Below are 11723 nucleotides of genomic sequence, written 5' to 3' on the forward strand. Positions count from 1 at the left end.
TTCAAACAAAGTTAAATAGGTCGAAAAATAAGTTTTATAAAATTTGTTGAGATAACAGCATTATTGTTTTGTTCTATTCAGCACATTTTTCTAGAACATTTGATATTTAGGTGACATTTCTGTTTCGAGATATAGCGAAGGAATTAATTATCCCCAGGGATCAAGTATCGTCATTCTCCCCTTCACAGATTAGGACTTTTGGATAAGAATTGGATAATATCAATCAAAGCATTGGTTAAATGATCTGTCATTTACCGATCGAAACCAATTTCTATCTGTCATTGAACAAACCTGTTACTAATTTTGAAGATTTGACCGATTTGACATTTCACTGTGGTGAGTTCACGTTCCACGTTCGCGTCCGAGTTGACAGGAACTGTAAACCGGGCTTTAAAATGTAAAAATGTTTAGTTACATTTGAATTGAGCATTATAATATGTAAAATATTCACTTTGGAGACATTCATTTGAATCAAATAATACATGGCTGCGTGCATTCGATCAAATTACGTATGTACTCATTATTGAGTAGATAGTAATCGACATGTGTAATAATTTTCCAGTAATGTTCTTTTCTAGTTAACCGTGCAAGTAAGAAATTGTCGAAGTGAGAGATTTGTGTCTTGTTGCTTATTTTATTAAAATAACAGTAATCCGTGAAAAATTAGTAATTTCGATGTATATTGGTGGTTGTGGAATTCATATTAGTATCTACTTTTAAGGTGAGACATTTTTGAACCATAAAGAATGATTACAACTATTTTTTTAGATATTTCAAATCCTCCATTACGGAACCCTAATGAAAAATTAGAAATTGATGTCGATAATGAACTAACTTAAATTTAGATTTTATCTGTTTCTAGACAACCGATCCATCGAAAACTCGACAGGAAAAATCGAATTCCGGTGATATGGCATCAAGTGAAAATAATAGTGATGATGGAGGTTGGTGGAACAAATGATGGTGTTGACTTGAAGTAATTTTTTTTTATTTCTTAAGGAATAGCGGATTACGACCATATGATGCAGATGGAGTACATGAAAGAAAAATATCGAGATGCGTTGGCTCAACTGAAAACAATTTCTGGTGAGAAACTAAGGTAACTGTATTTGTTATTGTTAACTTATTCATTAATACGTTAAAAATATCCGTTTATTTATTTGTTTCTTAAAAATATGAACAATATTATTTTTTTTATATAATTTTTTAATTCTGGTCAAACTATTTGAATCAAACTGTATGAGAAGGAATCGATTGTTCGCTTTGAATGACACTCCGTGTTAAACTCCCATAACAAACGAAAAAAAGCTTTAATTTAACCATTGTACTTGGGAAAATCCCAAATACTAGCAATTCGATTACTATTTACTGAGATTCTCAGTGCACGTTATGAGCTGTTCATCGACAGTCGATAACTTCTACCGAGTATACTAGCGAAGTCGTTAGCAAAATACCGTGATCTGAAACTTGCCAATATACAGTGGTTAAATCCAAAAAAAAAAACAACAATTCACCATGTAGGGCAGTGGTTTTCAAAGTGGTCCCTACCGCCTCCTAGGGTGCTGTGAGAGCTTCCAGGGGGGCGGTGAGCTCAATTTTGAAATTTGGGGGGTGTAGGTAGAGCTGAGGGGGGCGTTGAGGAGGTAGTTTACATTTAACACAAATCACGAAACAACGTAGATTTGAAATTCAAAAAGTTAGTTCGATAAAACAAAATTAAACATTAAACATTTAAAGATAAAACAAAATTACGTTACATAACTGAACAGATGATAACCTTTGAAATGTATTGTCTCAAAAAACCTACTAATCAGAAAAAAAATTCGAAAAAAAGCTGTGTAAAGGCGTAATCTGAGATTTAATGATAGAGTTTTTGGAAAGAAAATATGAAAGATTATTTTAAAGGTAAGAGAATATTTATTTTAAGTTCTTATTTGTTCATCCTTATTTGAGTCGATTCAAAAAATCAATAGTGCCATTTGCCATGAATAAACTTTTAATCTATTCGATTATCTCCAACATTGCCTGAATTCAGTTATAAGAATATATATTATATTATAAGACCAGTGAATGCTGCATAGCTTTGAACAGGCCTCAAATTCATATATCAAGCAATAAAACTACTTTTTACGCTATTTCAGTGGCTTGGTAGTATTAATTTGTATTTAATAAAGAAAATTAATTCCGAGTATAGAATTTTGTTTATCAAAATTTTAGATTTATGATTTGATACCAAAACAAACTTCAATCAGTTGAAGTAATTGTCCAGGAAACTTTACATATAATTTAGTGTTTACTGGAGGGGTGAAGCAACATGAGGCCTTTGGAGCCAAAAGGGTATAAGTGCATAGCTAATTTCGAGGAAACACGCTTGTATGTTGTTATGTTTAGTTATTTTCCATATATTTTTCGACAAAATTTTCGAACTAAATAATATGCCAATAAAATTCTTAAAATCTGAAAAATCACCAAATATAGATTGAAATATGAAGAATCGTTTGACATTATTAAATCAAAATCGACCATTTTTACGCTTATATTACCCCCCACCCATTTTTTTCGATTATAGTTGTTTTACCATCTTTGTGGCATTCGCGACTCATATCGACGTTGCAGTTGGCGGACAGTTATTGGAAAACTTATCCGGTACAACTGGGCTCAAACTCGAGGATTGGGTCAGGAGGAAATTGACTTGCCAACTGAGCTATATCACCAAATTTTGCTAAAGGGGGCGGTTAGTGAAAAAAGTTTGAAAACCACTGATGTGGGGTAACGGACTGAAGACCGGGAAATTTAACCCTTCATTTAATTTTTTTTTTCGGCTTGATTAGAGACACTTTAACACTTTCATGTCGTTCGTGTCTTCCTTCATCTCATGATTTTTTATTTTCCCTTAAAAATCATTTTAAACAGTTGGAAATGGGGTATACATCATCAAAAAAATTTAAATAAAATATTTAAATTAAATTAAATTTAAAATACGATTTATACATTGATTGTTGCAAATTTACTACTTTATGAAACGAAGGGTTAAGCCTCAATTCGATTAAAAGGCATAAGTGCAATATTTTTGACAGAATCACCAGACAGTTGCACCAGTGCAACACTCGGCATAAACAAATACGGTATTAGATGATAGTTCAAGGTACACTAGATTATTTATTTCAAACAAATGTTTCAAAATCTATCGTGCAGACACGAATGCCACAGGGATGGTAAAGTGTCGTAAATAAAAAAAAATCTATCGTGTAAAAAAAATCGAGAGAACCATGCAAAAAACATTTTTTCTTTTAAGTAAAATGGCCAACATAGATTGTAAATTGATCATTTTCATCCTAATTTACAATTCTGTTGTAGTCTGTATGAAGTCGGGAAGCTCAAAGATTTGTTTTGGATGTTGTTTCTTCCTTCTGGTAGCTTTAGATCCTCCGCAGGGTCCCTCAATGATCATTCTATTCCAAAATTCAGTAGAGAAGCCAATTGATCGCCTAGGAGTGGTTTGGAAAAGAGCGAGATTGTCGGAAATTTTCGAAACATGTCTTATTTCGAAACAGATTATTGAACATAAAACCAATTATAAAAAGATTTTTTGAATAAAAAATCCCTAGTATATAATTTTAAATCCAGTGCTATATTTTATCACACATTGTCTAACAAAACATCATGTTATAAATATTCGTTTTTTCCCCTATATTTCAGATTGGAAAGAGAATACCAGTTACTCAAAAAAGAGCTAGAATCAGGCAAAGGAGATTTTTTCAATACATATCATGAATACAATATGCTTAAGCAAAAATATGATAATTTAAGACTGCGTTATGATGAATTCATAAATGATCCGACACACTGCATAAAATTGTGTGAGGAGTTGAAAAAAGAACGAAACAAATACAAAGAACTGCTCAAAGCAACCGAAATTGAAGTTGAAACCGTGTTATCAGAACGGGGCACAGTTTTAAAAGAAAACCAAAAATTGTATGATAAAAATGAATGTTTAGAGCGAGAATTGCAAACAGCCATGAGATTACGTGAAGAAACTATGAAAGAATGTGTTGCTCTTCAGGAAAAAATAGACATACTTCAAGGTCGTGACTTCCATGAAAACAGTTGGAACAGAGAAAGGACGGAGAGTAAAGAAAAGTTCGAAATGGTTGCTGAAAATCTTGAATCTGCTAATAGAGAAATTGAAAGGTTAAAAAAGGCGTTAGACAAAGCTAAAACGGAAATAACTAAAGCAGTTCAAGAAACAGAAATTGCCAAGGGAAGAAGAGATTGGGCTATATCAGAACGAGAAAAAATAGTACAAGAAAGAGACAGCGTTCGCAATCTTTGTGATGAGATTCGAAAGGAACGAGATACAGCAACTTCAAAATTGCTGGCAGCAATAAGAGATAAAGATGAAGCATATAAGGAAATTGAACAATTGACTGAACGCTTAGAGAATCACAATTTACTGAAAGATACCATTAACAACAACACAACTGATGATATTTCTGCTAATTCTGTTGATAGCAGTTTTCAAAGTTCTCATTATAGCTCATTTAGTCTTGATTCAATCTACGATTTAGAAGCATTGTATCAGTATAGCTTGGAAATAATTGAAATTGACTGTACTTTGCTCCATAACAATGTAGCGGAATGGGGTTTACAAGTAACTGAACATGCAGATGAAATCAACAATATCGGCGCACATACAAGAATATTGGGACTTCGGGTGACAGTTGTTGAACAAACGTCTTTGTTTGCCGGCCGGCTATTTCCAAATGACATAATTTTTCTCATCAATAATATAGATTGTGTGAATTTTTCAAGACGGAAATTCTTCAAAACCATCAAAAATAGTGTTCCAACATGTACATTCACTATAAAACGACCGAAAAAAAGATTAATACCTGTTCAAATACAATTTACCAATGGAAACAAGAACCATGGATTAAACTTGGAAACTGGTATCTATATATCAAAGATTCAGCCGGATTCACTGTGCGCACATGATGGAAGGATAGATGTTGGGGACAGAATAATTTCGATCAATGGAAAATCACTGGAACATATTAAAAACATTAATGAAACGAACACAACAATTAATGATATGAGAAATAATAGTCTCAATCTAGTGCTGGTAAAAGATTTAGTAGAGCCTTCATCATCTAATGTGCGCAATATCGATAGTTGTACTCAAACTACCAATTCGATAAATAATCTGGAAAGCTATCGTGATACGTTGAATCGTCTAAGTTTAGATCTGGACAATAATAATCACTTTTTGCCCTCTACGATGCTTTACACTATCAATACAACATCTAGTACACCAAATTCAGCTCCCGCTAGCACACCCACTTCTTCAAAATCGGCATCAAAACTAAGCAACATGTTAAACAAGTTGAAAGATAAAATGAGTATTAGCAATCACAAAGATTGTCAAGAAACCGATGCGATTGCCGTTTTAGATTCTGTTTTAGACAGTGATGAACAGGAAACATCCAGTGCCACCATATATAATAAATCAAAAGAAAAAAAATCTCGGAGAAAGGCAGTCAAAGACTCTCAAGAAGTTCCTCGAGGAACATGGCCACGTGTCACTGTGACAACTATTCATTCATCAGATCATGTCGGCACAATAGTTCATCGTCCTAAAAAGGAACGGCCAAAACTTAGCATTCCTCTTGACAATCACGAAGCACAAATTTATTTCGTTCCTCCTTCTACTGACATGCCTTCACAAGCTCCCTTACCTATGAGTCCACATTACATTGCGACAAATTTTGCTACGATTAATAAACGCAACTCAAGTCCAGTTGTGAAATCAGATGCCAGTCGCATTTCTCAATACCCTAAACATGCCTACGATTACAATTTACAAAAAGTTCTTAGTAGTAGTGGTAAAAATAACTATTCGCGGGTTTCAACAATCGATACACGTTCGCCGAATAATAGACACAGTCTTAATTTGTCATATAACCGTCCGCAAATACAACATGCACCGCAAAAAAGTCTCGGTGATTTCATTCCTTCTAAAAATGTGAATGATTTTACGACAATTACATCTAAAATGTCATCGGGATCTAACTATTCTAGTAAAAGTGGGCAGAAAGATCGAGTAGACAGTTACATGTCTACAGCATTTTCGAAACAACTATCAAAATATTCAAGCGATACTGAAAGTCTTGACATGGATCCCAATACTATCGGTAATCCGCATGCAGTCAAAACATTGCCTTATTCGCACATGCGGAACCAATCGATGAACGAATCTAATGGGATGTCTTCAAATCGAAATTCCTTATCGCTCGGCGCTTCTCTCATTAACTACCCGCTGAATAGTTCAGCTGCATTTCAGGGAATATCGAATTTCCAATCCTGCTCTATTTCCAATTCATCCACCCCGATCCGCCCTCCCGTAATGCTGACACCATCAAACGAATTAATTGGTCTTCCTCAAACATCTGATCAATCTGCCTCTTCAATCGATTATTCGTACAATCCCTACAGTCAGTCGTCGAAAGAAGAAGTTCCAAACAGTTCAATTAGTCACAGCTATGAAGGCGGTACATTTCCTAGGAACAAAGGTCATGGATTCCGAATCCCTTCAAATCAAAGTGTAACTAGTCGTGGTAGTGGAATAAAGATAAGTAATGGTTCAATATGTAGTTCGGAAAGAGCTTCCCCTATTCCCACTTTTCAAGTGCAGGTGCTGGAACCTGGCCGCATTTCTACAAACAGTAAACGTAGTTCTTTACAAGACTACAATGTTCGCTCAAAGCCGAATATCGGAGAACTTCGCTATGTTCACATTGACAAAAGTGAAATGTCCCTGGGAATAAAAATATTTTGTAGAGGTAACGGTGGAGGAGTATTTGTTTCTAACGTTGGTGAAAACAGTCTTGCGAGTAAAGTTGGACTTCATATAGGAGATCAGTTATTAGAGGTATGTGGCATAAATTTGAGAAAGGCAACTTATGAGCTAGCAGCAAATGTTCTACGACAATGTGGCAATTCCATTACAATGCTTGTGTTGTATAATCCAGAAGTGTACAATAACCTCACGACAAGCGAAGATAACATTGATAGGTCCAGCTCACCAACTCCACAAAATTCTCCTCGGACAAATTCTCACAGATCGACATCTCTGATGAGCCCAACAACAACAACAATGAATTCTCTCACGACAATAGCAGGCAAAACATTAGCGAATAACGAAAACAATCAAGCACTGATGACTAATTCATCACATTATAAAGAGAAGCCACGTTTGATATTTATTGAAACTCGCAAAAGTTCAAATCTTGGAATAAGTCTTGTAGGCGGGAACGCTAATGGTATATTTGTTCATGGGGTTCAGAAAGACTCAATAGCAGATAACGCCGGTTTACGAATAGGAGACCAGATTTTGGAGTTCAATGGCGTTGATTTGAGAAGATCTACAGCAGAGCACGCTGCGTTAGAGATTGCCAAACCTGCTGATAGCGTGGCGGTCCTTCTGTTGTTCAATATCCAAAGTATATATAGAGGTGTTGAAATCTTGATGCGGTTTTAATTGTTTTTTTTCTAATTTCACGAATAGAATTCAACCTGATTAAAGACAAACCTGGTGATGCGCTTTACATAAGAGTAGGATTCGACCGAAATTGTGATCTTGGAGATTCGGAACTCTCATTTAATAAGGAGGAAGTATTGTATGTAGATAATACTATGTTTGGAGGAGTACCAGGTCGATGGCGCGCGTGGAAGCTGGATGAATATGGACACAAATTGCAATGCGGAATTATTCCAAACAAATTAAAGTACATATAAACGAATGTTGAAATTTTACTCCCGACTAATTATATATTTTTTCAGAGTCGAAGAAGAACTTCGAATGTTAGGTGATTTACAGGAGGCAGAAACTACAGCAAGGAGAGGATCTACTTCTGCACGTCGCTCGTTTTTCAAAAGGATAAAACCTCAACGAAGCTCTTCAAGAGATTCCAAAGAATTGGCGAGTTTCAGCAACACGCATTTGAGTATATACATTGATTCTAGTTCTTTAAATGATGATGGACTTACGAGTTACCAACGTGTCGAAAGATTGGAATGTAAGATTTTTTTTCTACTAAGATTCTAGAGATAGGGAGGTTCAAATTTTTAGAAAATAATGCAATCAGTAGAACAATAACGGGTATTATATTCGTTACAGCTATTGAATTGATATTGAAATGAATGAATTATTGAATGATTTTTGATTCAATTAATATAGAATTTTTAAATTCTGAACAGTGGATTTTGAAAAACCATTTTTTTAATGTTTATATCTAGACAATTAGGATATATTGACAGTTTTACACGAACACCACCTTAGCAGGAGGCCTCAGCCATAACCTCAAACCATGGGAAAACAGAATCGATTTTTGAAAAGGGCGCACGATAAACACGTTTTTCCGGTACTCATATCGACAAATTCGCCCTGTGGAAAAACGATACACGGTGTTCGTGTTTTGATTTTTTGGGCGTTCAGGGTTGCCAAGTGCATTGATATTTGGAAAATGATTATATTTTTTAATTGCATTGTTATTGAAAATCCTTTTCATAAGTACTGAGAATTTGCAATATTCCCGTAGATCTAGAAAAAAATTAAATGCAATCAAACGCGTAGAAATTTGTAGCAACGGAATAACAACTGCCTGTATCGCACACTTAAACGATGAAGCGAATTATGTTGATTTGTTTATAATAATCAGAGCATGCAGGAGATTATTTTCAAAGTCAACATAGACGGGCTTTCATTAAATTATTTTTTTGTAACAGTTAATGATTTGGCATTCGTTTAGAAGATACAAACAAATTTTGAATCTATCAAGCAGTATATGAAAACATATTTCAGATGTTTTAAATTCATTAGGTCTAGCACCTTTTTTCAAGAGGAGAGAAAAAATTGAAAGGGAAATAGGAAATTAAAAAGAGTTATAGACGGAGAGCTTTAAAAAAAAACATAAACTTCGAACATGTAGTTCAAATTTAGCACAGCTTATTACGAGTTTTTGTTATTAGATTTAGATATTTTCAAAATCAAATGCTTTCATGTAAATTTCAAACATAAGGATTAGATTAAAAATAAGAATTTTAAATTCAGCATCAGAACTCAGCCTTGGAATTCATAATCATATTTCAAATTTAGCTCAGGATTTGAGTTAGGCCGATGTCATAGTAAGAGGAATTGGGGAACGCTGCCAATGCGAAATCGAGCGGCGGAGCAAATTGACATCTGCTTCGCCGCATTCAGTATATCAGGTTTAAGAGATTCACATACATTCCCATCAATTGTGGTCCTTTGGCCGCAAATATCAACCGATTCTGATGATATTGAATTCATTGTGTAGGTTGTGTAGGTTTATACAAGTATTTCAATATTTCTCAATGAAGTCCATAAAATAAGTTCCAAAGCAAAAGGTAAAAAAATAATTTTATTTTTAAATTTAATAGTTTCTGGCAGCCTTACTCTATTTAAATGTTTCGTTGATTCTTGGAATTTTCATCTATCCGACGATGTACAAACATATGGGGATCCAGTGAATGTTTTGACCACTCTCCTGGATCTTTCGGTAGCAAAAAACCTTACATAAAAAAATACATCATACTTTTTCTTTGCTTGCTATGTAATTTTTTAATGACCCGATTTTCTAAACTAAAATTTTAGTGTTTTCTTGTTTATTGTATTAAAGTTTTCATATAGCATATTCTTGGTCTAAGTTCTTTAGTATATTGGAATGATAATGCTGATGATTTGAAAATGTGCTTCGAGTCATAAGTACCCGATCAGCTGTGTAAGGTTTATCTTCCTTATTTAAAAAATTAGGAATTGTACATACTGAAATTTCTATTTTTTCGTTTATGATTTTTGAAATCATAGATTCACACAAATTATAAAATTTCGTGATGGTGAATCAGGAATTGAAGGAAAATTACAAATATTACTGTAAAGATTCCAAGATTCTTCATTCTTCTTAATCGAATTCTATATTTGATGCCTGAATTGAATTCATCTTCAAAGCTAAAAACAATAAAAAATACATAACACAAAATTAAAAAAAAAAAACTACCCCTACTAGCAAAAAAGTTCCTGAAACATAAATAATAATACAGGTCTATGATAATAATATTTTTCTTGGAATCAAGAGTCTATACACTTCTATCGGAGTAAATTTATTTTTGATAAATAGTTTGGTTCGATGAACTAAAATGTGAAGTCGGAGTTTTTTTTAAGAACATATTCCTGAGATTCAAGGGTTATTGCAAAAAATGAGGAAAACAAATTTATAAGTTAGTAAATGTTTCTGTTGAAACTAATGAAAACATAAGCTACCGTGAACTTTTTTGACTTCTGAAAATAAATTTGCTGAATTGTGTTTTTCTTTATCCGTTTGGTGAGATATTAGAATTTGAAACCAAAACTAAATCTTTTATATAAATATCTTCAATTCAAAGAAACGTCATCCTGAGATTCGAAAAACTGTTATTAATTTTTGTATGGAATTTTCTGGAAATACCTACCTAGTACAGTTTCTGATACCAAAATATTTAGCAATCCTGCTATGAATTAAGAATTATAAATAAGTTTTAATAGTTTTCATTTTAGTTTGTTCTTTTATCAGTCATTATTAACCAGGCCAGTTGAACACTGGTATGGTGCATTTTTTTAATTGTGATTGGTTTATTATGAGGATTGCTTTCGAATATTTGTCAATCTGGGGAAAATTATGCTTAGCAAATGTTGTGACTGATTGGGATGCAATCCTTATTCAATTTAAAATCGGGGACTGGATCGAATCTACAAATTGAAGACGAAAAAATCAGAGTTTAATTTAAAAAATGTTTTAACATAGCAGTTGGCTAAGTTAGTAAACTATAACAAAATAACCATAATAAAAGCTAGCGACTCAATCCATTTTTGATTTTACTAACGATTCAATTTAAGTGAGTTGCTTAAGATGATAAACAATCATAGAATCATCGAAAAGTCGTATTTCGTAGGGAAGGCACTTTACAATCATTTTACATTTTACATAACATGCGATCAATCAACTTATTTAGTTTGCGACCAGCAACCGAACAAACAAAGTCGTTTTGAGGTTATTACTGCAAAAAATTGAAAAATATTGTTAAAGAGGCCGGAATGATGCCACAAACACGACTAGCGATGTAAAAAACTACTGAGCTTTATTAATGAACGACCTTTTAAAGGAAGTGCTGCAGTAACCTAAAGAGCGATACAACAGGGTTGAATAGTACAAAATATCACAACTCTATATTTACTCATCACTTTGCATTGTTTTATTTTAGATAAATATCGACCGATATTAATATTGGGACCACTATCAGAGTGTGTGGTCGAAAAACTTTGCATTGATTTTCCTGAAAATTTCCAACGTTGTCAACAAAATCAGATGCGTTGCACAAAAGAAGATATGGAAAATGGAGTTCAGAATAATGCAATTGCTGATTATCATCACAGAAGAGGAAGTTTATTCGAATATACATCTATTCAGACAATTCTTGACAGCAAAGTATTTAATTTCAAGTAAATCATCATAAAACAATTATTACACTTTGTACAATTTTTCAGCAACATCATTGCATCCTAGATGTATGCATATCAGCTGTTGAAAGACTTCATCGTAATCAAATATATCCAATTGTTTTACTGCTACGATTTAAATCGGCGAAACAAATAAAAGAAATTAAAGATT

The 11723-nt window shown here is 33.5% G+C and overlaps 1 protein-coding gene across 1 annotated transcript; it reads left to right on the forward strand.

Moving 5' to 3' along the window:
- Positions 1-572: 572 nt before the first annotated feature.
- Positions 573-11719, forward strand: LOC129760902 (disks large homolog 5; the record flags this gene model as incomplete). The annotated part of the gene is made up of 8 exons (XM_055758586.1): positions 573-721; positions 846-944; positions 1000-1099; positions 3700-7499; positions 7565-7784; positions 7840-8075; positions 11317-11540; positions 11600-11719. Coding segments are annotated over exons 2-8 (4734 nt in total), but the record flags the coding sequence as incomplete, so codon positions are not given.
- Positions 11720-11723: the final 4 nt, after the last annotated feature.

This window comes from Uranotaenia lowii, unplaced genomic scaffold (assembly GCF_029784155.1).
Source record: "Uranotaenia lowii strain MFRU-FL unplaced genomic scaffold, ASM2978415v1 HiC_scaffold_817, whole genome shotgun sequence".
Lineage (NCBI taxonomy): Eukaryota > Metazoa > Arthropoda > Insecta > Diptera > Culicidae > Uranotaenia > Uranotaenia lowii.